Here is a 24,742-nt window from a genome sequence, read left to right on the forward strand (position 1 = left end):
TTTTAATCGACTAAATTCCCTTGGTTGGCGAAAGTCATGAAAAAAATACCTCTCGCACATGTCATTAAAATAATTAGGTGATGGCAGGTGCACATCACATGCTCGAAGGCAAAAAAAAGCGCACAACCACAAAGTGAACTTCATCAAGAGATTGCAGAATGACGCCCACTCTCACTAGTTCTTTAAGTCATGTAATAACTTGGTAGTAGCGTTTTCTAAGTTGCTTCTTCAGATTCGCTATAGAGATTTGCCAAATGTAAAACCTCCGTAATAATTGGCAGCGGCCGCTGAAATACGCCACAGGTTTTTCTCAGGAAGTGCCGCTATTTTCCCATCTGATCGAGAGCCTGCCTCCACTATAAATATAATCCTAATTTATATAGTTACTACCCTAATCAATGTCTCTGCTCATATAGACATGTCTGCCACCACCATAACGGCAATTATGAAGGCAGCATGGAAATATATATTCCTTATTTTGAGAGATTCTCGGACACATTTCTTAAAACACCATGTGCATCATAGTGTAAAACGCAGCGCATTAAGGCAACACATACTCTGCGCTTTTCCTGTGTCCTCCCTCGTTTGTGTTTCCTCTTTACGCGCTCCATCCTACATCATAGGTTAAACCAACTCGCCCAGTTTATACATTGCAGAACCTGAATATATTGTCGCATCGCCTCAGAGGTCCAGGTCGTGTTCATTGGTCTGATAGCAGCAGTGCTCGTGACAAAACAGTCGGTTAAGTAGAGTAGTGTCATTTTAATTTCTCGCTGTTCAGTAGAGTGCAACCTTGGACAGTGGCACACACCCACTCTAAGGAATTGATGAAGAACCGGGTAGCTTTCAGGATACATTCCTAATAAATAGATAAAACATCGTCAAATAATGTTGAAACAAGTAGTAATTTAGTGAAATTGCAAATACTTGCAATAAATCAATAAAAACGTAGGTATACTAACTCTGAACTGAGCAATTGAGGAAATAGTACTTAGGAATTCAAACGCAATAGCAGTATCACTTGGCTCTACGATCTAAATTTCTTTGAAAATAATAAACTCCTCATAGGCGTCGGCAACAGTCCCGTCGTTATGACCCAGAGACAAACCCCCGAACAAAAGCATGTTCGGTGCATTAAAATCTAGTCTAAGGAGTCGGCAAGTGATACTTAAAGTATTATTCCGTCACGTAGAGTATCTGTTGAAGGAATTAGGAAAAGGTTTTGTTGTCTCATGTGCTTCGCAAAAATAACAGCTTAAAAAAGCAGCCAGACAAGCTCTGTCTATAAAAAAATAGGGATATGGAGTCTGATAGCGAAGTCCAGTGATTGCAACTTCAAATTCTCTTGTTCGGCTTATCTTACTGTTCTACCAAAAATCGAGGCGCTGAAATTCGAACATGGCCGGTAATGATGAAGAAATAAATTCTTCAACTCACATTTTTCCTCCCTAATTTACCGCCTAATATGAATTTCGATGCCGGCAATACCTGAGTAACCGTGCCATTCAAAGATGTCTATGCTAACAAATCCACCATTTCATTCAGAAGTAGGCCCTCATGTTCTGGAAACCAAACCAAGCTGATAAACTTTTTATAGGGGAGGTGAAAATCAAGGACATAAGTGCACTCAGTTAAGCTCGCTCTCGAAAAGGACAGCGCGTGCATCTATTTTGTTCGCTACGTCTGCTACTGTCCATATATTTCACCCACTGCTACGGGTGGCAATATCCTATTCCATAAATTGGGCAGTGCTGAAAATTAAGCTTGTCTACAACCTAGCTACGATCCCCGAATGACGTTTGTTTGAAGAATCTGTAAAGACGTATGAAGTGAAAAGAACGACAACTCTCTGCCGCGGGAAAAGCTTGGCGCCAGAACAACGTGCCCTTGCCCGTTCCCATGTAAGAGTAGAGAATCTAGTGCTGGGCCCCAAACCGGCTTCGTACGGAAGCCCTTCAGTTTTCTTGTATTCTCCATCGGTGCGGCTGAGAGTAAAAAGGGACGCAAGGGCGTCTCTACGTAAGGTGCTTGGGGTCCCCGGCAACAAAACTCTCTACTTTCGGCGCTATCGCCGCGCCGTTCACAGGGCCATGCATATTCCTGATATTGAATCTAGCACAAATTCTTCACTCGCCGCTGCTGCTACACAAACTATCTAAGAGGGACGTGGACGTCGTAGCCAGGACATAACAGTTTGTGTCGACGAAGCAGGAAACCATCGCCACAGCCAAAGTGTCAAAGCTGAAACTGTTTTCTTCGAATAAAAAAATTAAATACCAATCATAAGCATCACCTTTACCATAACCATTATTACCACCAGCACTACTCTCACCATCATCGTACTGACTGTGCCCAGTGAAGCACAAGGACCTCTTCGGCGTTTCCCCAAGCGACCCGGTCCTGTGCTCACTACGCCCTCGTTTTTCTCGAGAACACCGTCACTTCATCTGTTCAAGTTTCCGTCTTTATCGCACACGCTCGTATTCTCTCGGAATCCACTCTCTTATCTTAATGACCACCGATTGTTGTGCGTACGCACTATATTGCCACGCCTTTGTCCGTTATTTCCTCTTCATTTTGACAAAGATGTCCTTAACTCACTTTCCCTGTCCCTCATAGTTGCACCTATCATATTCCATGCTAAGGATGACTAGGTCTTTTTTTAATTTAAGTTTTACCAACTTTGTAAGTCTTCAGGCTTCGGCTCCATAGGCTTTACCGGCAATGTGCAGCTCTTATATACGTGCCTCTTCAGAGAAAGTGGCAAACTACTATGCATGATTTCCGCATACCTGGTAAATACGCTCCTCCTCATTCGACCACATGTACAGTACGGTCCACTCTTGAAGGGAACACGGCAACGCGTGGATGGCGGCCCGCGTTGCGCAAACTGGTGGCGAGATTTGTAAATGCTGCGCATGCGCATAAACGCGAAAGGGTGGGGCTCGCCCCCTTTCATCTGCTACTTCCCACTCCGGCGCTTGGCATGCGCTAGACACAGCGTTCGCATTTCGCCACTCTCCCTTCCTCTCCCAGAGTAATCAGCGAGCAGAAAAAAAGTGCCTGTCGGTTGTTGTTGTGCTTTCTCGGCAGCTTTGTTGCAATTCCATTCATGACTACAGCAGCCGATTTTAGATTACAGACGAAATGCAAAAAAAAAAAAAAGCCATGTGCTTATAGTATTTAGAAGCACGTTAAGAAAACTCATGTTTGAAAATACTTCAATGTATGCCACTACGACGTGACACTGAATTATATAATTGTTGTGAATTGCAATACGCAGCAAATACTAGTTCTAACTTGCGTTACGTTTTCTTAGTTGAAGCGAAAACGCCAGAAGCACCTTATTTCGATTCTGCGATAGCGTTCACTTTTTCGAAAATCATTACGTTTCACCAATACGCACGCTGAAAAATGGTGTACGCAGAACGCTATGAACTAAACAAAGAAAAATTAATTTTTCAAACTTAGACAGGTTGAGGTCAAATCTGTAGCCTCACTCGAAACATATGAATAATGCAAAAGCAATGAAACGCATTTGAGCTCTGTGGAACACACAATATTATGCAAATCTGTGTAAGCAAAAAGGACTACGCGTGCCAGAACTTGGTAATGAAAAAAAAGATATATTCGCAATGCCGATGATTACGCTGGTAATGAGAAAGTGGCCACTTCGCGATGGCAGTGACATCACGCTGGCTGTATTCTTTGGTGTACAGCTCAACTATTCAAAGCCTTTCGTCCTCAGGTACTCTAGCTATGCCGCTTCTACGAACTAGCTCCGCCGAAAATGTGATCAGCGAATAAATATGCCCCCAGCTGTGGAAGTCTGTGAAAGCGATAACGAAGCGCATCACTTGCGTATCCTAATGCTTGTGCTCACCGAAAATGTAATCGTAGGCTTTCTAGAAGCCGTTCGAACCAGCCAGCCGCTTTTGATAAGAGACATGAGAATTGATGGTCAATGAAGAGAGCACAGCAAGCTTGTCGCTAGTGCGCGCCGAGCGTAGGGCGGGGCAGTAGCAGACGACGCGGGCAAGTACCGCCCTTGCGATTCTGCGCGCATGCTCCAGGTTTCTAAATCTCGCCAGCAGTTGGCGCCCCGCGGACCGCCGGCTACGTCCTCGCGTGTTCCCCCTAACAGTGGACCGTACTGTACATTAGCGTGTTCCCCCTAACAGTAGATTGTACTGTACATTAGCAGCACCCAAATGTGGTGCGACGGATCATCATCCCAGACGTTATAGTATTTTTGGCCTTACCTTTCGCGCCATTGAGTTTAACATTCATCACAGGTCCGTCAGGGCTCTCGCAAAAGGTTGCGCTGCAGGGTATCTTCTTCCTTTAGAATGATAAAAAAATAACATGCTCACGGTTAAAATTAAGATTGATTGAAAGGCTATCAGCTGTACAAATTATAACCAATAGCGGAGTGAATGAACAGATTAACCACAGCATATCCACGGAGTGAGTGGTGATGAGTGGGGCGAAGCTTCGAAGGACTTTATTGGCAGACCATACATAATCCGCTGGTCACTTCCGTCCATCCATCCATCCGCCCGCCTGCCTGCCTGTCTGTCTGTTCGTCTGTCTGTTCATCTGTCTGTCTGTCTATCTGTCTGTACATCTGTCTGTTTGTCCGTCCACCCGCCCGTCCATCCGTCTGTCTGTCTGTCTGTCTGTCTGTCTGTCTGTCTGTCTGTCTGTCTGTCCTTCTGTCTGTCTGTCTGTCTGTCTGTCTGTCTGTCTGTCTGTTCGTCCGCATTTTCATCCGTCAGTCCCTCTAGTGAGCACTCCAAGTACCGTCATTTCGCAACTTTTCATCATATATTCATCATATACAAATACCGTCAGCCAGCGGATATTCCAAGGACTGAAACAAGAGGCGGCTACTACATACAGAAGACGCACAACCCACACCTTAAGGAGCTTCACCCATAAAAGAAGTTCAATGAGACAGCGTCCAATAAAGAAATTGAGTCGTATTGGCGATAAGCCCACACGGGTATACGATGATTTAGGAGGTCATGATTGAACGTACTACAAGAAACACCGTTATGCACAGGTTACTGGTTGGTTGCCGGCGCCCAACAAAGTACTAATTCCTCATCGAAATATTTGAAGATGCCCTAAAGAAGAAACAAAAAGGACGCAAAAACACAGAAAAAAGTAACACTTAAATAGCTTGACGCCAAAATGGCTCATCGTTGGCCAATTGTAAACGCCGAACATTTCACTGAAGTCGCACTTCGTTGAAAATCAGCCTGGTATCTCTATAAGTGCTCTTCGCAAGGGCGTTGGCTGAACTGTTTTGTTCCGTAAAGGTAGTGATCGCATGTATTTGGGTTCCCTCCAAACTGCTGATATTTGGGCCGAAACCTGTTGGTGTCTACGCATGTCGTTATGCATTGTCGTCTGCTGCTACTGTCGTAATGGTCAGTTTACTTGAGTGGAAGAGAAGGTGCTACCATCATTTCTTGAGATAGAGAGAGAGTAAATGGTGTGAATTTGCTATGAAACCACTCTTTTTGCCATGAACGCTGAACTATACCAGCTCGCAAGGAATGAAGGTGAGCCTCTTCCGGCAAAAGAAAGCCTCAACGAAAGCTGCATCTGCTAGCGAGCTTCTTGATTGAGAAACCTGACTGCTCACGCTACACAACTATTCACCGCCAACTTGTATGAAATGCTTTGCCGGCGGGAGACTTCTCTTGTGTGCAGATGAAAAACGAAAATTTGCGGGGATCGCAGGCCCCAGTTTTCTGGGCTTCCCCCAAAACGGTGTGCACCGATGAAACCCGTGAATACTGCATGCGTCGCTCCATCCAAGGTTTCTGTTTAGTGGAGTTGAAACACCTGTCCATACATGCCCCTTTGCCACGTTTCTTTCCCGTCCTAATGTAGCACCTACACTGTTCATCATCGAGCACGTGCACACTTGTGCTATCTGATAGAAATATTTCCTTTCCGAACGTACCTCCCCTTGCAAGAAAAAATCTCTTGGCGCGCCATGTCCACTAGTTCTCAAGGCGAGCGCTATTGGCGTGCTTCTTTTCTCATTCCCGGGAGCTCATTGAGTGCACAGCTCCAAGCAGCTACTCATCATGGACATCTTAGAAGCGAAGGCAGGGGCGAGAGCTCGCAACGCGCCTACAATGCAGGCCCGCCGCCAGAGCGCATGGTGACATCTCGCGATATCGCGATCGGTGAGATGTCTCGATCGATAGCACAAGACCTTTATCTCTAAGGATGCGTTTTATGCGTTCACTATGGTAAATTACCTGTGGTTGATAGGCAGTATATGGCTATTGTATTGTATGTTAGGATCAGTGCAAGCCGTCAACAATTATGGGCCAGAAGCGGCGCCGCTGTTTTCGGGTAGCTTGCGAGGTGCACAAAGGCTGGTGATGGTGTCTTGAAGAAAAAATAAATTGCCAGATCCCCCGTACAGTGGGAATCGATGATATGCCAAGCACGAATGAGGAAGGTTGATATGTTACTTTAAAATCAGCACATCGTTACGAGGTGGCCGGACATAGTACACATAGAAAACAAGTTGAAATGTTATGCGCATTGACGTATCTAGATAAGATGCATCTATGTTGTTTACAGTCACTTAGTGGCGACAACCCTAACATTTGCAATAAAAGCACAATCAGTGGTAGGCATGTAAATTATGCTGTACATGACTTCCACACCGTGATTTTCACGTTTGCGCCTGGCATTTGTGTTCGTCGATCATTCACGTCACGTAATACCAAGTTTGGTTTATGTGAAGCTAGCAAAACGGCCGAGAGCGCGCTATGACCAAAGCATTTAGTCATGTTTTAAATGACTCGCATGTCATAATTATCCTGTTTGAAATGCCATTTACATTCGTCGTCTAATCACGTCACGTAAAACTAAATTTGGTATATGTGAAGCAATATAAACGGCCGCAAGCGCGCTATGAACGTAGCATGTAGTCATGTTGTATATGGCACGCATATCATGATTATCATGATTTGACGTGTCATTTATTTGGTCTTCCATTCACGTCACGTAATATCAAATTTCGTATATTTGAAGCTAGAGAAATGGCCACGAGCGCATCATGAGTGTGGTATGCAGTCACGTTATTACGTGGCATGCATGTGATTATCGTGTTTGCACTCGTCATATACATTCTTCATCCATTCACGTCTCGTAATACTAATTTGGTATACGTGAAGCTAGTGAAACGACGATAGTTATAGCGTGAGAACAGAACGACGACACAGAGACAAGAAGCACACGAAGGACCCGAGCGCTGTCTCCGTGTCGTCGTTCTGTTCTCGCGTTATACGTATCGTCATGTCATACCAACTAGCCCAAGCTGCCACACTTCTAAGCTCGTGAAACGACCGCGAGTGCACCATGAGCGTGGTGTTGAGTTAAGACTTAGATGACAAACATGTCATCATTTCCACGTTAGGGCCTGTGAGTTCTGTTTGCCATACAGTCATGTTATACCATAAGCGTTTTACAAAATGTCATGTGAATGAAACCACCACAAGAGCACCAAGACCGTGTCGTGTAAACCATGACATGCATGACATACATGTGATGATTGTCATATTATGTCTAGTCAGCTATGCTCATCATAGTCATGTTGTGCCAACCAATTTAGGTACACGTCCCATTATCAAAACTTCCAGGAGAGCTAAAAGTCGTAGACAGACAGACAGACAGACAGACAGACAGACAGACAGACAGACAGACAGACAGACAGACAGACAGACAGACAGACAGACAGACAGACAGACAGACAGACAGACAGGCAGGCAGCCAGCAAGCTAGATAGATAGATAGTTAGATAGATAGATAGATAGATAGATAGATAGATAGATAGATAGATAGATAGATAGATAGATAGATAGATAGATAGATAGATACGACCAAAGTCACCAAAAATTTCTAAGAAATGCTTCGCATTTAAAAAGATACTGTGGTTGCAGTAGACCAAGGTCTTTGGTTTGGCACTTCACTTCGCATTAGCTGAAGTACTGAAAATCAAATAATAGTATTAGTCATTGTCAGAAAATGTTCAAGAAGGTGAAGGACGGTACAGTGTAATAAATTAAAGGGAACTTTATTGCGCTGACAGTGCCCAACAAGTGGCAGAGAGTCTTTGTGTTGTGGGCGTTGGCTGCTATAGTACCAATTCGGCACTCCCATTCGTCCAGGTCAGACAAAGTCTAAATTCGGTCATGCATTGAACAAAACCAAGACGTTCACCTTGAGCGAGAAAATTTCGCTGTTTGAGTTCGGAATAAAACAACGCGCGTAAACAACTACTCGGCCGTTTAAACAATTACTCAGCCAAAAGCCTCCAAAATTTTATGGGTGCTTGCAGTGGTTCGAAGTTGTGCACGATGAGGAAGGGGTGGAAACTGGGCTACTAAGGTGGCACAAAAACCATTTTGATGAGTCGTGAAGCAGCGTATGTTTGCTGTATGGTCAGTAAGAACGATTCCTCATTTTGCAGTATATGACTGATTGGTTGAACGACGTTCGTGAACTTATGGAAAAAGCGAGGGAAGTATATCAGCGCTGTCTGACGAAGCTTCAGACATTTTGGGTTGAACAAGGCATGGAAAACTTGCGCGCAGTTTGCACCTGGTCAGGGCCATCCAATGCCACGGGCACACGCAATACGGCTGATTATAAATTTGGTGTAACCCGAAAATAGCTTTTGCAGAATCATCGTCAAAAAAATTTCTACAGAGCAGAAAAAGCGCATAAAACTACAAAAAACCTACATGAACCGTTCTTCTTCATCTGTTGTGCTTTTTCTGAACTATCAAAAATTTCTTGCCAATGAACAACCAACTCATCCAAACCCTCAGGTTATTCAGGGGAATTCTCTGAGAAAAGTGATGAGCCGAGGCCATAATGCAATGGAGACGCCTTTGCTCTAGAATAAGGTATACTGATTGCTCCTATTTCAGGGTAGACAGTGACGATATGTTTTCTCTTTATTTTGTATAGCAAAAAGTCATCCAACGAGCTTTTTTGTTCTGCCAGAATCTTTGAAAAGTTTGCATAACAATTTGAAGCACACCGTTCTAACATAAGTACGAGAACTATAGATCTGCATAGCTGCCTAGGGAACTTAGTCTTAATATAATGAGCTGACAAGTGGTGCGATATTATCTAATATTTTAAAGCGACAGCGTGATATGGTTTTTGCAAAACTTGTTTGCAGACGAGGGTGTAAATACGAGTGATACAAAAAGTCACACCCCGGGAGAATCTCGTCATGACATGGCATATACTAAAGCTAATGTCGTCATCTTGAAGCCAATATTGACGTCACATCACTTCATCGCGTGACACTGTCGGTTTGCCAAGGGTGGGCTGATCACACACGCAGTGCAATAGTGTTTTGTTCTTTGCGTGGGCTGTTCGGAATCGGAACGCCTTATAAGAGACATGGTTTGCAAACAGCCCATCTGTTGAAAAAATTGGCTAACTTGCTGGCCAAGCTGTGCTATCAGAAACAAGTTATTGAGGCAAGAAGTAGTACATTTATCAAAGGTTTTTTAGCAGTATATTTGATATTTTTTATCTAACCTGGTACAGTTGTCATTTATATATCATATGTTTGCCTTTGTTTCTGAGTTGTGTTAAATTAGTAATTACGTTATATTAGTAATTAGCGATATATTCTTGGTTTTGTAGACAGGCATTTGAATGGTTTAGCGTGACAGAGGCAAGAGCTTTGAATGGGTTAGCGTTACACGTTGTTTGGTATGTCGATGACTTCTTAGGCGTACGGGACACTAACCTTTGCTCTGTACTGCTTGTTAATAATAATGCTACGTAGCTGACATATCAGTGGTCAGAAGACGACAACGAGGAAGTGGTCTGTGTGTTGTGCGTGCTGTCTTCCATCTTAGTCGACGCCATACGCATCAGTTTGAATATAGATTTTAAATATACACGCCTCGTGTCAATTTTACGTAACATCTTTGTGGTGGAGGTGCTGGGTACTTTCCCGTCTTCATCACGAAGCTCCGTAACGGCCGCATCATCCTAGATCCAGCCATGTCACAGGTTGAACAACGATCGTCTTCGCCACCTGCCCCTACCGTGACTTCTACATACGTCGTTCTACCTCCTGCTCGTGATCCCGGTGTATTTTCCGGTCAGGATGGCGTTGACGTCGACAAATGGATCAACCGGTACGAACGGGTAAGCGCAACCTATAGGTGGAAGCCGACTCTTATGCTTGCCAATGTGCTTTTTTACCTCAATGGCCCACCCCGAGTGTGGTTCGAGACACAAGGAGCGGAGATTACGAGCTCCGCGACCTTTTTGGCGACACCGTTGGGCGGCAGATCGCAGCGCGGAATCAACTGGCGGCTCATGCACAGACGTTGACGGAGTCGTACGTCGCGTACATTCACGAGGTCATCACCCTATGCCGCCAGATTGACGAGCACATAAGTGAGTCTGAGAAAGTGGCCCATGTGCGGAAAGGCATAGCAGACGACGCATTTAATCTTCTACTTTACAACAACGTTGCCACCGTCGACGCCATCATTAAAGAGTGCCGGCGGTTCGAAGAAGCCATGAGCCGCCGTATTACTCAGCGATTCACCCGGCTGCCCAACACGGCCGCAACCTCATCGTGTGAAGCTGCCCGCCAGTCCCCCACGTATGACAACGTCACACGCATTGTTTGTCGGGAAATCGAAGCCGCCTGTCCGGCTCCTCTTCAGCCACCCGTTTTCGCAACGCTCGCCTCTGACCAACAACAGCCGTCAGGGGCGTTAATACAAGCTGTAATGAGGCAGGAGTTTGCGAACCTCGGCCGAGTCAAGGGACATCAGCATGTCCCTTGACTCGCCCTGAAGTCCCGTCCTACTCCCGAGGACACGCTCGCCGTTCACCTCCAACAATGCCCTTCCGTAACCCTTCGGAATGACGAACACCCGACGACCAGCCTAATTGTTTTTCCTGCCACCAGCCTGGGCACGTTTTGTCGCTATTGCCGCCGCCGTTGGTCAAACCAACCACGTCAGACTTTCTCTACCTCGGCGCTCATGCATCCCATGACCCCTCTACGTTCAGTCGCCGCAGCCTTCAATTTCTATTCGTCGTTATCTTACGAGCCTTCCACTGACGCCCCTTTGCCCGGTCGCCGCTACACTGACGCCCCTTCGTCCGGTCACCACAGTTCTCGCTCCCCGTCGCCGCTACGTCACCAATCCCGCTCTCCGCCACCTCGGCGCTTTTCCTCGCCGAGCTTCTCTGGATGACCGCAGCAGGAAAACTAGATATTGCAGCTTGTAGAGGTGAAGCTGCAATACCAATGACGGCCGAAAATCCTCTACCGACGCTTCCCACGCACCATAGCCTGCTTGAAGTACAAGTCGACCATGTTCCTGTGACCGCCCTCATTGACACAGGTTCGCACCTGTCTATTATGAGCGCTTCTCTACGCTGCCGCTTACAAAAAATTATGACGCCGTCTACGACGCAAGCAATACGTGTTGCCGATGGCGGTACAGTACCAGTAATTGGAATGTGCACTGCTCGGGTCAATATTGCTGGTCGTCACGCCGTGGTCCTTTTTGCCGTGCTAGCCTGCTGCCCTCATGACCTCATACTAAGCCTTGATTTCTTTTTAGTACACTCGAACTTAATTGATTGTTCGTCTGGTACCCTCAGCCTCAATCTTCCCATTTTTGCCGATTACTCTGCAAAGCCCACCAGCCGCCTGAGCCCAACCACTTTCGTTGGCCTGCCACCTCGAGCCGTCATATACGTGTCTTTGTCATCGGCCCCTCCCGTTCCTGACGGTAATTATATCCTTACGCCGATTACTGACGTTCAGCTGACGCGCAGTGTTACTGTGCCCCATACCATCGCGAACGTAGCGGATAACTGTGTGTTCCTTCCGCTCTTTAACTTTGGTTTCACCCCTCAAGTGTGGCCCTACCAGATGTCTCTAGCCCGACTAACTGCCATAACAGAGGACGAGGTCAGTGTTGTCGCTGTATCTGCTCTTGATCGAAGCGCAGTCTCACGGTGACCCAGCTCAGACGATGGTATTTTTCGAAACATGATTAGATCAGAGCTGTCGCCTCACCAGGCTGACGCTCTCTGCCAAGTTTTGGCCTCATACAGTGACATTTTCGACACCGACGATCGTCTCTTGGGTAGACTAAAATTGTCACTCACCGAATCAACACTGGTGACTCTGCGCCCATTCATTGTTGGCCGTATACCGCGTGTCTGCGTCCGAGCGAGAAGTGATTCAAAAAGAAGTGGCCAAAATGCTTGCGAAAAACGTAATCGAACCATCAACGAGCCCTTGGGCATCTACCGTGGTATTAGTAAAAAAGAAAGACGGCTCATGGCGTTTCTGCGTTGATTATCGCCACCTCAACAAAATTACCAAAAAAGACGTGTACCCTCTACCACGCATTGACGATGCCCTTGATTACCTCCATGGCGCCACCTTCTTTTCATCTCTCGACCTCCGATCTGGCTACTGGCAAATTGCTGTAGATGACATGGACCGGGAAAAGACCGCCTTCGTTACCCTTAACGGTCTTTACCAATTCAAGGACATGCCATTCGGGCTCTGCAACGCTCCAGCGACCTTCGAGAGAATGATTAACACGCTCCTACAAGGATATAAATGGTCGACATGTTTGTGTTACATGGACGACGTGATCGTTTTCTCACCTACCTTTGCAACCCACCTTGAACGCCTTTCAACATTCTATCCATATTTCGACGGGCCAGCCTGCAGCTCAATTCCTCCAAGTGCCACTTCGGTCTTCGTCAGATTACCGCATTGGGTCACCTTGTTGACGCTGCCGGCGTACGGCCAGACCCGGCGAAAGTACGCGCTGCAACAAACTTCCCAGTCCTACGGTCTGTCCATGATGTTCGCAGTTTTGTGGGCTTCTGCTCCTACTTTCGCCGGTTCGTGAAAAACTTTGCGGCACTCACACGGCCACTCACCGACCTTCTCAAACAAGACGTCCCATTTTCTTGGGGCCCTCCTCAAGCTGACGCCTTCTCTCAGCTAATCACCGCTCTAACGACACCTCCTATTCTTGCACAATTCGACTTCGATGCTCCTACATAAGTGCGTACAGACGCGAGTGGTCACGGAATTGGTGCAGTTTTGGCACAAATTCAGCGGGGCAACGACCATGTAATCGCGCACGCAAGCCGTCTGCTTTCTAAGTCTGAACGCAATTATTCTATAACAGAACGGGAATGTCTCGCTCATGTTTGGGCGGTTTCGAAATTCCCTGCTTACTTGTATGGCCACCCTTTCCGTGTCATCACAGATCATCACGCGCTGTGTTGGCTTTCTTCTCTGAAGGACCCCACTGGACGACTTGGTCGTTGGGCATTACGCCTACAGGAGTATTCCTACTGGGTTGCTTATAAGTCTGGACGTCTCCATCTGGACACCGATTGCTTATCCCGCTACCCTGTTGATCAGCCAGACGAACCAGACATCGAGCCTAGCTTCAGCGTCATGTCAATGTCCCAGTTTCTTCAGATTGCTGATGAACAACGTCGTGATGCTTCTCTGCGACAACTTACTGACCGTCTTGAATCTGCTCCGAACGACACGTCACTTCGCATGTACCTCTTCCTGAATGGCACGCTGTACCGTCGTAGCCCCCAGCCAGATGGCCCTGAGCTCCTTCTTGTTGTGCCAAAAAATTTGCGTTCAACCGTGCTGCACGAGCTTCACGATGAACCAACTGCTGGTCATCTGGGTGTATCTCGGACGTACGACCGCGTGCGTCGCCGCTTCTTTTGGCGTGGTCTCGCCCGGTCCGTTCGCCGTTACGTGTCCTCCTGCGATAAATGCCAACGTAGGAAGCGACCTACTGCGCCCCCGGCTGGACTTCTTCAACTGATCTCCATCCAACCGAACCTTTCTTCCGTGTTAGTATAGATCTTCTTGGTCCTTTTCGCGAGTCAAAATCGGGACAAGTGGGTCGCCGTTGCTATAGACTACGCGACTAGGTATGCCATCACTCGAGCGCTCCCTACCAGCACCGCTACTGACGTTGCGGACTTTTTGCTCCACGACGTCATCCTACACCATGGCGCTCCTCGCCAAATACTCACGGATTGTGGCCACGCATTTTTGTCCCGTGTGATCGACGATCTTCTGCGCTCTTCCTCGACGCACCACAAGCTGACCACTTCCTACCATCCCCAAACAAATGGCCTTACCGAACGGCTAAATCGGACCCTAATGGACATGCTCGCGATGTATGTGTCCTTAGACCACCATGACTGGGACCTGGCGCTACCTCACGTGACCTTCGCATACAATTCTTCGCGCCGCGACACTACTGGTTATTCACCCTTTTATTTGCTTTATGGCCGTGATACGAAATTACCACTTGACACCCTACTTCCAACCACTACAACGCCGTCAACCGAATATGCACGCGACGCTATCGCTCGTGCCGACCGCGCACGTCAGATCGCCCGCTCTAGGCTTTCGGCTTCGCAAGCCACCCAGAAAGCCATCTACGACAGCCGGCATGCTGACGTTCACTTCTCACCCGGTTCTCTTGTTCTCCTGTGGTGCCCAGTTCGTAGAGTTGGCTCATCAGAGAAGTTGTTGTCTCGCTACATGGGTCCTTACCGTATTATCCGCCAGGTAACCGACGTCACCTATGACATCATTCCTGCATCTGAGACCACAAGCCTGCCTGCAACAGCACCCAGTGATGTTGTGCACGTCAGCAGGCTAAAACCTTACCACCTGCCTACTGAAGACCGTAGTGGATGTGCACCGAGACGGCGCTTTTACCGCCGGGGGGGGGGGGGTAATGCTACGTAGCTGACATATCAGTGGTCAGAAGACGACAACGAGGAAGTGGTCTGTCGGTTGTGCGTGCTGTCTTCCATCTTAGTCGACGCCATACGCATCAGTTTGAATATAGATTTTAAATACACACGCCTCGTGTCATTTTTACGTAACAATATTTTGAAGGTTTTTAGTGAACATGAGAAAGGTCTGCATCTCACTTTGGAGCTGCCAAACAACAATGAGCTACAGTTCCTCGACTTCAGACTGGCTTTCGTCAAGGATCACATTTGTTGGCAAATAATACCAACCTAGATCCAATAAGCCGATTTTCAATTTTAATTCCAGCCATTCAAAAACCGTGAAGAGAGGCATTGCGTCAACTGTGCTGGGTGCCGCTCTTCAGAAGTCATGCGAACACCTTATGTCGCAAGCTTTTGATACACAGATTGCACACCTGGAAAATTCCGGCTTTCCGAGTAACGTGATTTGCTCCATATCGAAAAAAAAATTATCAAAGGCCAAGAAGTTTCATCGCTGTGACTCTCGTGCCTCAGAGGTTAGCAAGAAAAGAGGCATGCAGGTATTCCATACAAACACAGAACCGCGCATGGTTTAAAAAACATTGGTGCTCGTTATGGCGTAAACCTGTTGTTCTCGGCACGGAATGAAGTGGGTAATGTGTGTGCCTTGGTGAATAGAGCGTTGTGTCAGCTGCCAGGGAAAGGTAAAAATTGTGTCTTCAATCATGTCCACAAATATGTGTTTTGTGCTGCTGGCGTAGTTTATGGCTTTCCAATATCTTGCGGCGGCTGATACGTACGCCAAACAGGCCAGTGCATTAACGTGCGCTTACGAGAGCATGAGCTGACACTATCAGGTGCTGCAATCACGTCTTATTTGGCAGCGTATTGTAGATCATGCGGATATGTGGCCGACGTGCAGAAAACTTCCATCAAATATAGACATGTGGATCAGCGCACGCGTGAGATTGGTTGATTTATTTGTGGGGTTTAACGTCCCAAAACCACCATGTGATTATGAGACGCCATAGTGGAGGGCTCCGGAAATTTTGACTACCTGGGGTTCTTTAAAGTGCACCGAAATCTGAGCACACGGGCCTACTACATTTCCGCCTCTATCGTAAATGCAGCCGCCGCAGCCGGGATTTGATCCCACGACCTGCGGGTCAGCAGCCGAGTACCTTAGCCCCTAGACCACCGCGGCGGGGCGCACGCTTAAGATAGCAGAAGCTTTTTTTCATTAAGTCCAATAACAAGTGCATAGGTCATTCATCTATCACTCTTCAAGATGAATATAACTTCCTGTTGGACAAGACATGAAGCGTGTTGTACTGTAACACATGCGCCCATGCGCACAGTTTTGATGACTCATTGTCTCGTATATATGTCCTTTCTTTGTCCAAATAAAATCATTTGAGAGAACAGCGCTGTGCCCCTTCTCTGTCCGTATCTAACCCGTTGCGCTGTAAAATATTCCACGATTATGTTATATTGCAGTGCCTTTTTGTAACTGCGACAGTGTTACTGCGTTACCTGCGTGCATTGCTTGACATATAGGTTAATATTGACTATAACGTGTTATTGGTATCTCTATAACCCTATAATTATGTAAAAGTTTGTGGCAATATATCACAGTGCTTGTATTTTTTGTAAATCCACTCCTGTAAAAATCCCTGACAGCCGGAATGACAGTACCGTTCAATAAATAAATAAATAAATAAATAAATAAATAAATAAATAAATAAATAAATAAATAAATAAATAAATAAATAAATAAATAACGAAGTAAATAAATGAATAAGTAAATAAATATGCCGAGAGCGGACATTGCATGGGTACATAGATGGGTACATAGATTCAGAAGAAAAGAAATCACTTTTGTCTTTGAGTCGTCTTAGGCGAATGCTTAGGGAACACTGCGAGCATCTCAACAATTTGTGGTCTAACCACTTTTTTTAATTCAATGGCGTTTTCGCCCGCTTACCTTTGTTCTTTCTTTTGGTACCATTCATCAAATTCGTATGAATCATTAGTGAGTCGAATTTTTTTAAAGCAAAGACATGTAACATATTCTTTAGAGTAGTTCAGCTTTTTCAGCCAAAAGTTTTCTGTAGTATTCAGAGCCTGAAAAAAAAAGCCGCAAGTATTTTCTTTTCCCGCCAGCTCACAGCAGTTCATGAAACAGTAATATATAGAATGCAGCATTCACGTCAACGAAAAGCACTTTGTTACGACGCACGAATAAAGTGTTGCTTCAGGTATGAATTTCAAGTTTTAGCAGTGTGTTGAAGTAACATGCACCTTATGCAATTTCATATGTATTTCGCACCCTATTTCTGGCGTTTGGGCACGTGTCTAAACATAACCGGGACAATATACTTTGTAATCGCAGTTGGTGCGCTTTTATGCCCCAAAGCCACGATGTGATTGTGACGACAGCTGTAGTAAATGCCACTAGAGGGTTCCGGAAATTTCAACCACGTCGTGTTTTCTAACTTGCACCAACAGCTATATACACGGGCTTGCCCGATTTCGCCTCCACGTAAGTGTGGCCTCCTCCACTGTGATTTAGTGGTGTTAGTAATAACTTAATGTGGCCTTTCTTTGCCTACTAACCAAAAAAGGTATGTCGAGAAATGAAAGAAGCCTTTCTGGCGGTGTACCAACAAAAAACATACATCGTCTTGTTGCCATACCAAAAAGGGCATCAACAGTCAAGAAAAACCCAATCGTCGTATTGTAGGCCATGTGTAGCCCGTGAACATCGCGAGCTCATTGCAAGACAGAAAACACAGCGCTTGCCGGAACAGTCATAATCTCTCTGCAAGACAAACCAACCAGCAAGTGATCAATCTATACGCTTAAAAATGGTCGAGTGAACCTCCGAGTTAAATTGAAGACCAGTGGTCAGGTTGCGGATCAATGGCAGCGTACTTAAATGAATCGAAGTACATCAGAACGATAAATTGGCCAAGTTAGTAATTGTTCATGATTTCTTCTTGTGACTCGTACTGTGAGACTGCGAAGAGACAACAGTGCGCCCCACCTGTCCTTTGCCTGTCGCGACCTTGTCTCGTAGCATAAAACGCAAGAAGAAATAATGCAAGCAACTGCAAACAGAAATTAAGTATCTAGACAACGATATACTAAACAAATAAACATCTCAGGAAAGCTGCCCTTCGGTAGCTTTCGCCTGATCCACCAGCTACAGTACTCATGCATAAAAATGGGACAACTTAGAGCTAAGCAATTCCTGTATACTTTCATTTTCCCCATCTTTATCCGGGGCCATAATGCAGTTAATTTACTCGAACGCATCTGTTAGAGCCAGCATGATGTTTAGAGGCCAAATCCATTGCGACATGACGTGGTTACCTAGAGCAATTCCGCATGCCAGTAGTTATGCTAAAACTTATGTCTCAATAAAACACGTGCACACTGCACATCAAATTGCTTCTGATCGGAACCTTGGGACGTTAAACCCCGCATATCAAATCAAATACTTCCGATCGGACTCAGTGAATTCAAGATCAGCGGTGATTCCTCTTTGTTCAACGAGGATAACAACGATGCCAAATGATTTTGGTTCCGTTGGGCAGTGACGTCACCAAGGGCGGGAATCATGGTCGCCTTTGGAGGCAGTGGAGATTCATTTACGTGCCCTGTGGCCGGTAGCAGATTGTCGGCGTCCGTCTCGGCATTCTAAACGATGGCGCACATAGAGCTGAAAATCCAGAACTGAAAATCCAGAATAAAATGTGAGCTTCCCCACAAGAATCGCTTAAGGTTACCTCTTCAAATAAGGCCACAAAGCGTGAAAGGGTTCATTTGTTTCTTCAACACAAAACCGCAACACAGCAATGTACGAACCCACATGTGCGATTCTCCACCCACAAGTACGAAGACTAGGTAAATCCATGTCATACTCATAATGCTGATGGTGACTGAACAGTCGCCACGCCACTCTAAGTAATTTTAAGAAACTCCATGGCCCAAGCAGTCAAGGTAGTCTAGGTGACGGAACTTTGTTGCGCTTGCAATGCGGTTAGATCCGGTTCAACGCCAGCTAGGGTCCTCGACGGGTGGCGCGGGCACAACTTTACTTTTGTGAAAGTGACCTGTTGCATTATACTCTTTCTTTAGCACTGTATTTTATTCGCAGTGATGATTGCGACGATGCAGTGCGGCCAGCACGAGCTGCTGGTCGGAACGTGTGAATTTGATATTTCAAAGCAAAATTTAGTGCACTTTTGCCGACCTAGCGTAGGAAAGACTGACTAAAAAGCCAAGCTGATGGGTTTCGCTCAGCTCTATGTGTCTTTAGGAACTGCGCATTTTTGGCAACGCAGGCGATATTTTATCAGCACATTCTTTTCGGAAAGGTATTGCTTCCCGCAACATCGCATACATCCGCCGTCACGCTATTTGATGAGAACATCTATTTGTATTCCGCTTGCAGTCATTTCTTCGATAACGAGTGCGGCAAAAAATATTTTAAGTATGTTCATATCTTGCTGTCTGCGAAGTGAAGGTTTCATCTGAAGCACGTCTGCTCTAGAAATGACATAAAAAAAGAAACAAAAAAATTGTTTCGTGTCCCCTGAGAACTTTGTTCATAATTCAGTCAACGACGCTCCCGTCATTACCGGTCTAGTGGCTAAGGTACTCGGCTGCTGACCCACAGGTTGCGGGATCAAATCCCGGCTGTGGCGGCTGCATTTCCGATGGAGGCGGAAATGTTGTAGGCCCGTGTACTCAGATTTGGGTGCACGTTAAAGAACCCCAGGTGGTCGAAATTTCCGGAGCCCTCCACTACGGCGCCTCTCATAATCATATAGTGGTTTTGGGACGTTAAACCCCACAAATCAATTTATCAATCCCGTCATTACGAGCAACGCTCCACCAAGGTCACCGAAACGTGTTTATTCTGAATTCTTTTGTTATTGTCTTTGTCCTCTTTTGAATTTTCTTGGCGCACAATTCTGGACACACGAAGAAGAATATTCGCTACAGTAAATAAACAAAACAAGCCGGCTCGAAATACATCACGTCAATCTTCATTTTTAAAAGTGACCTAATGGTCTGTTGACGTGCAGCTTAAGGAAAGTCAACTGTGTAGGTTTTTTTTTTGCAGACGGTGGACGTTTCACCTCCAGCTTTAAGGGCATCAATCATAAGTGTGATGAAGGGGGGGGGGGGGAGTGTTCTATGGTTACGCCATTGTGCACAGCATTACTTTGATTCACGCAAGTTAGTGCAGTTTTTGAGAATTCACTAATCAGGAGAACGACATAGATGAGAGGAATAGATTGAAGAGAATTGGCCCTTACTTTATTGAATAAGCGGTGCCCCTGCTGTGTCGTCCGTTTTTGAAATTCGCGTGCTTTATAATTTAGCACTTCGTTTCAGTTGGATTCCTTTACAGCAGCTAGTAGGAGGGGCCATGCTGGTGGTAGAATGGTTAATGTATACTTGAAATAAAAGCAAAACTGCCCAAAAATATTATGCATTTGTAGCCTTGTTCATAACAGCCCCGAGGAAGTGGTGTAAATTCGGTGTTTCAAGTGTGTTTTATAAAGAACATCCTAATAGTTAAAATAATGGTGTAATAAGGGTGCTCCTTACGATCGTTTTACACCCATAAGGGCGTGAAAATACACGCCCTTATGCCTTATAAGCGATCGGGCGTGAAATACACGCCCGATCGCCCTTACGATCGTATTACACCCATAAGGGCTGTGTGGAGCATAATCATCAAGTAATTCACATTTCATTTAAAAAAAATGCTTTCATAACTCCAAATTTGCAATGACGGCGTTGTGTGCGAAAAAACCAGCACCGGTGAGTGGCTGCAAAATGCGGCCCTCTAACGTGTGCCAGTCAAATGCGCATGTGCATGCACCGTTTTTTAACATTTGTACTCTCGCCATAAGCTTGAAAATGATCAGCCATTTATATTGTTTTAATGTTGTTTTATCGGAATGATTGAACTGTACTACTTGTGCAAATCTTATTCTGTAAGCCACGATTTGAAACCTTTCTTTTTGTGAAGACAGTGGCATTCTTGGCCAATATTGGTGCAGTAATATTTTTTTGTTTTTAACCTGACAACGCATATCTATGTGGCAACGGAGTATGATGTGGAAAACAATGCCGAACCTACGCTAAACAGCGTATGTATGTGTTGTTGACTTCATATGCTTAGAGACTTGGACGATAGGTGCTCTATCTTAGATACCTGTAAACGTTTATGAGGAGCAGTCAGTACTTTATTTGTCTGCCAACATAACCTTAGATAACGCAATTATTGAATTTTAAAAAGTGCCACATTTTGCTGTTGCCCCGTAGTGAATGCATGACTTTTGTTGTTGCCTCGATTGAGTGAATTGTTGCGTTGGTAAAGAAGTGGTCGAAGGTCCGTTTCCTGACATGGAAGAAATAGTTGTGAGATAGTCCTGCCATATGAAGTATAACAATGAAACAAAAAAGAGTCCCCAGTACATCGGCGGCGAGCACGCCAAGCATATATCTTACTGGTTTTCCCGATACGGCAAGGACCTTTAAAGGGACACCGCGGAGCAAAACGCTTTTTCGCGCATTGGTAAAGTGCAACTGCATATCCTGAAAACACCACTCTTACCACGATACGACATTTGGTAAGTGAAAAAACGCACAAAAAAACTGCTGATGGAGACGTTACAGTGAGGATCCAACAGCAAACACTGTCATGTAATCAATTTTTAAGCTGCCTATTGTGGCCTACGAAGCTTCTAATCGATCAAGGGGAAGTACATTGTAATCTGTAGGTGCCTTAGATTTAGCATGCGAAGTCTCGGACAATTTTATCGAGTCCATGTTATGAAAATACAAAAAAAAAACACTGTGCAACTTCCATCACGCGTGGAGTTTACTTCGGGAAATTTAAAAATGCCATTCGAGCTGTAATTTTCTCCTCTAATAATGAACTTATAAAAGAGAAGTCTATGACATCAGAGTTCTGACAACACAGTTTATCAATATAAAACAACTCAATGTTTGTCTAATGTTCCTTCAAATTTCTTTCCTCTCGTGACAAGAAAATTTGAAGACGAGGCAAACGTATTCAGTTTATAATATAACTGGTCAGAGTTTTCAGATGTTAACGACTTGAACTTCAAACAATCGGGCAATTGGCGGGACATTTCTGTGGCAGCATTGTCTTCGATGGAGAAATATATTTAGGAGATGACGATGACACTGGCGTGAACTTGTGGATCCCATCTCTATGAATCAAAACCGCAAAATTGCACAAAAAAGCAAGAGGTTCAGTGCTAGGAAGCAACAAAAAAAAATAAGCGGAGGGGTGACTTCGTGAACTCTATGACACCAAGTTGGCCGGTTAAGGGTAGTAACCAGCTTCCTTATCATCCGACTTGGCGCGACTCACCAAACGCTGGCGTGAAGGAACACTCTTGCTGTAGTGAGCAAAGCTATCTTTGATCTGGCTACCACTTGAACGAAAATTTTGAGTGAGATCATATCGTGCACTGCGAAGGCGTGGTACGTTCAATAATGCTCTTCAAAACAGCACACACGCGTCCGCCCAACCAATCAAAGCACGTGGTACCTGTTAAAGTAGCGCAGTCTTCCTCACCTGCTCCGGGATTCACCCCCTCCCCTATTCCTATATCCTTTTCGCGTTACCAAAATGGCCTCGAGGCATTTCTTCGATTAAAAAGCGATTGTCGGCTACCCTCTAGCGCTTTCACTGGTGCATAGAAGTACGTGTGGGCTGATGTATTTTTCGGAGTTATCTACATCCTCACTGCAACGTGGACGCTGACAGTGAACTTAAGTGCACCTTTGCTTTTCATCATAATGCTATCGAAAAAAATATGTTATACTCAAGCCGCTACATTCAATCCTCGTTTCTGTCTAGTATAAGGAGCTTGAGCAAGCGTTATGCCAAGGTTACTTTTAACACAAAGTTATCGCAGAAGCTCCGGCTTGTCCCATCAGTGTATACATAATCTGCGAGCCACTTAGAGTTCACCTCTGATTACTGAGCAGACACAGACAGCACCCACTGTCAGTACTATCCACCACTCACCCAGATTGCAGTTTCGCAAGAGTAATATCGCGGCATGAAAATATTATTCCATCAAGGTTTTTTCCGCCAAATGCCCCTGCAGTGCCTCCATGCGTCCTGCCTAAACCTCCTGTCCCTTTTACGATACCTAAAACTACGAAGAAGTTGCTCATTTCTTCTGTTGGCTTCCGACAACTGACCCTATATCACATTTTTACTACGTACAGGGATTCTCTGCACGTGTACACCGGCGGATCCACCACGCTAAACACCTCCGCCGCTGCCTTTGTCATCCCAGACATGAATATCGCTCGACGATTCAAAGGGGACCATAAAACCACATCAACTACCGCAAAGCATGTCGCTATCCGGGAGGCAATAAGGTTTATTTCCGGAGAGCGACCTCGAGTCTGGACGATTTTCTGTGATGCCAAACCCGCTTTGCAAACCATTAATTGCATCATGAAGCAAGGTCTGTATTACAGCTTGGCAATACAAATCACAGAACTTATTCAGGTTGCTTCAACAAATGGTCATCTTATAACCTTCCAGTGGATTCCCGCGCATTGCGGCGTGATGGGAAACGAAGAGGCAGACGCTGAAGCTAAAAATGCCTTAAGCAGTGCCCCTGAAGTACGCATTGCGTTTTCACGAGTTCACATGAACGCCCTGCTTCGCTGCGTGATGCGCAGCAACACACTTCAGCACTGGACCAAACCGGAACGGCGACACCAGCGACTTCACAAATAAGACGCGGAAATGAGGTTCCGCATGCCTCCTAAATTGAAACGGTAACTCACAAGTATGATCCACCGTATTCGTCTTGGTGTAGCGTACACCAGACGTTACGCACATATCATTGGTCGCAGTGACACCGGTCCTAAGTGTGAACACTGTGATGTGCCAGAAACACTTGAGCACATATTTTGTGTCTGCCCAGCATACGCACGTGAACAACAAACACCGATTTCTGCTACTGAACTATATATCGCAGCAGGTCATTAACTGATGAGACCATGTTGGGCCCTTGGCCAGACACCAACAGTGCAACTGCAGTCATAAGATCTGTTATTACTTTTTTAGACACAACTGGACTATGTGCGCGGCTATAAAATGTGTCTCAGCTAGAAAGAACACTACATACTCACCTCTCTATCTCACCATCGTCATCCATTAATCTTTTTTTCCCCTTTCCCTTCCCCCAGTGTAGAGTAGCAGGCTAGAGCAAGCTATCGCTCAGGCCGACCTCTCTGCCTTTCTGTAAATAAACTTACCTCCTCCTTACTATAGCTTTAAATAAAATTATAACACAATTTCTGTGAATATATGTAGAAAATACCACCGAATATACTGATTAAGTAAGCCACGTACCTCCAGCAGTACTTTCAAATCAGGTTTTTGTGCAGGAATAATATGCTTCTGGTCACCATTCGTGTTCTTCGTTTGGTAAGCAAAACTTTCCGAAAAAAAGCAGAATACGAGTAGACTGAGAGAAAGCATGCTTTTCTGTACGTATTACAAGTGCGCAACCGTCAAATGATTTAGACAATGCAAGCGTAGGAGTGGTTGCTCGATGTATATTTAAAAATGTACAGTCGATAAAAACAAGCTGCATCATATTTGTTTTACTTCTTTCTGAAGTTGCTGGTGTGCTATAGTACAGATTTTCTGCATCTCGTATAGGTTGCGCGATTGAACGCACACATCCTTGCTTCCATCACTTGCATTATTAGATTCCGCAAGAACAAAAGACTTGAAAACTCTAGAGCTATTGTTATTGATGAAAGGGTTTTTTTCAGCCAGTGGAACATCTGTCGAACT

General features: G+C 45.4%; 1 protein-coding gene across 1 annotated transcript in view; it reads right to left on the bottom strand.

The window, feature by feature from the left end:
• Positions 1–24,470, bottom strand: part of LOC142774496 (uncharacterized) — a 30,036-nt gene extending 5,566 nt beyond the window's left edge. Inside the window, exons 1-3 of the mRNA XM_075874830.1 lie at positions 24,293–24,470; positions 16,838–16,977; positions 4,263–4,342 (exon numbers count right to left, since the gene is read on the bottom strand). Coding sequence (XP_075730945.1) covers positions 4,263–4,342; positions 16,838–16,977; positions 24,293–24,421 — 349 coding nt within the window. The 5' untranslated portion in view covers positions 24,422–24,470. The remainder of the gene's footprint in view (positions 1–4,262; positions 4,343–16,837; positions 16,978–24,292) is intronic.
• Between the last annotated feature and the right edge of the window lie 272 nt (positions 24,471–24,742).

Source organism: Rhipicephalus microplus, chromosome 10, assembly GCF_043290135.1.
Source record: "Rhipicephalus microplus isolate Deutch F79 chromosome 10, USDA_Rmic, whole genome shotgun sequence".
Lineage (NCBI taxonomy): Eukaryota > Metazoa > Arthropoda > Arachnida > Ixodida > Ixodidae > Rhipicephalus > Rhipicephalus microplus.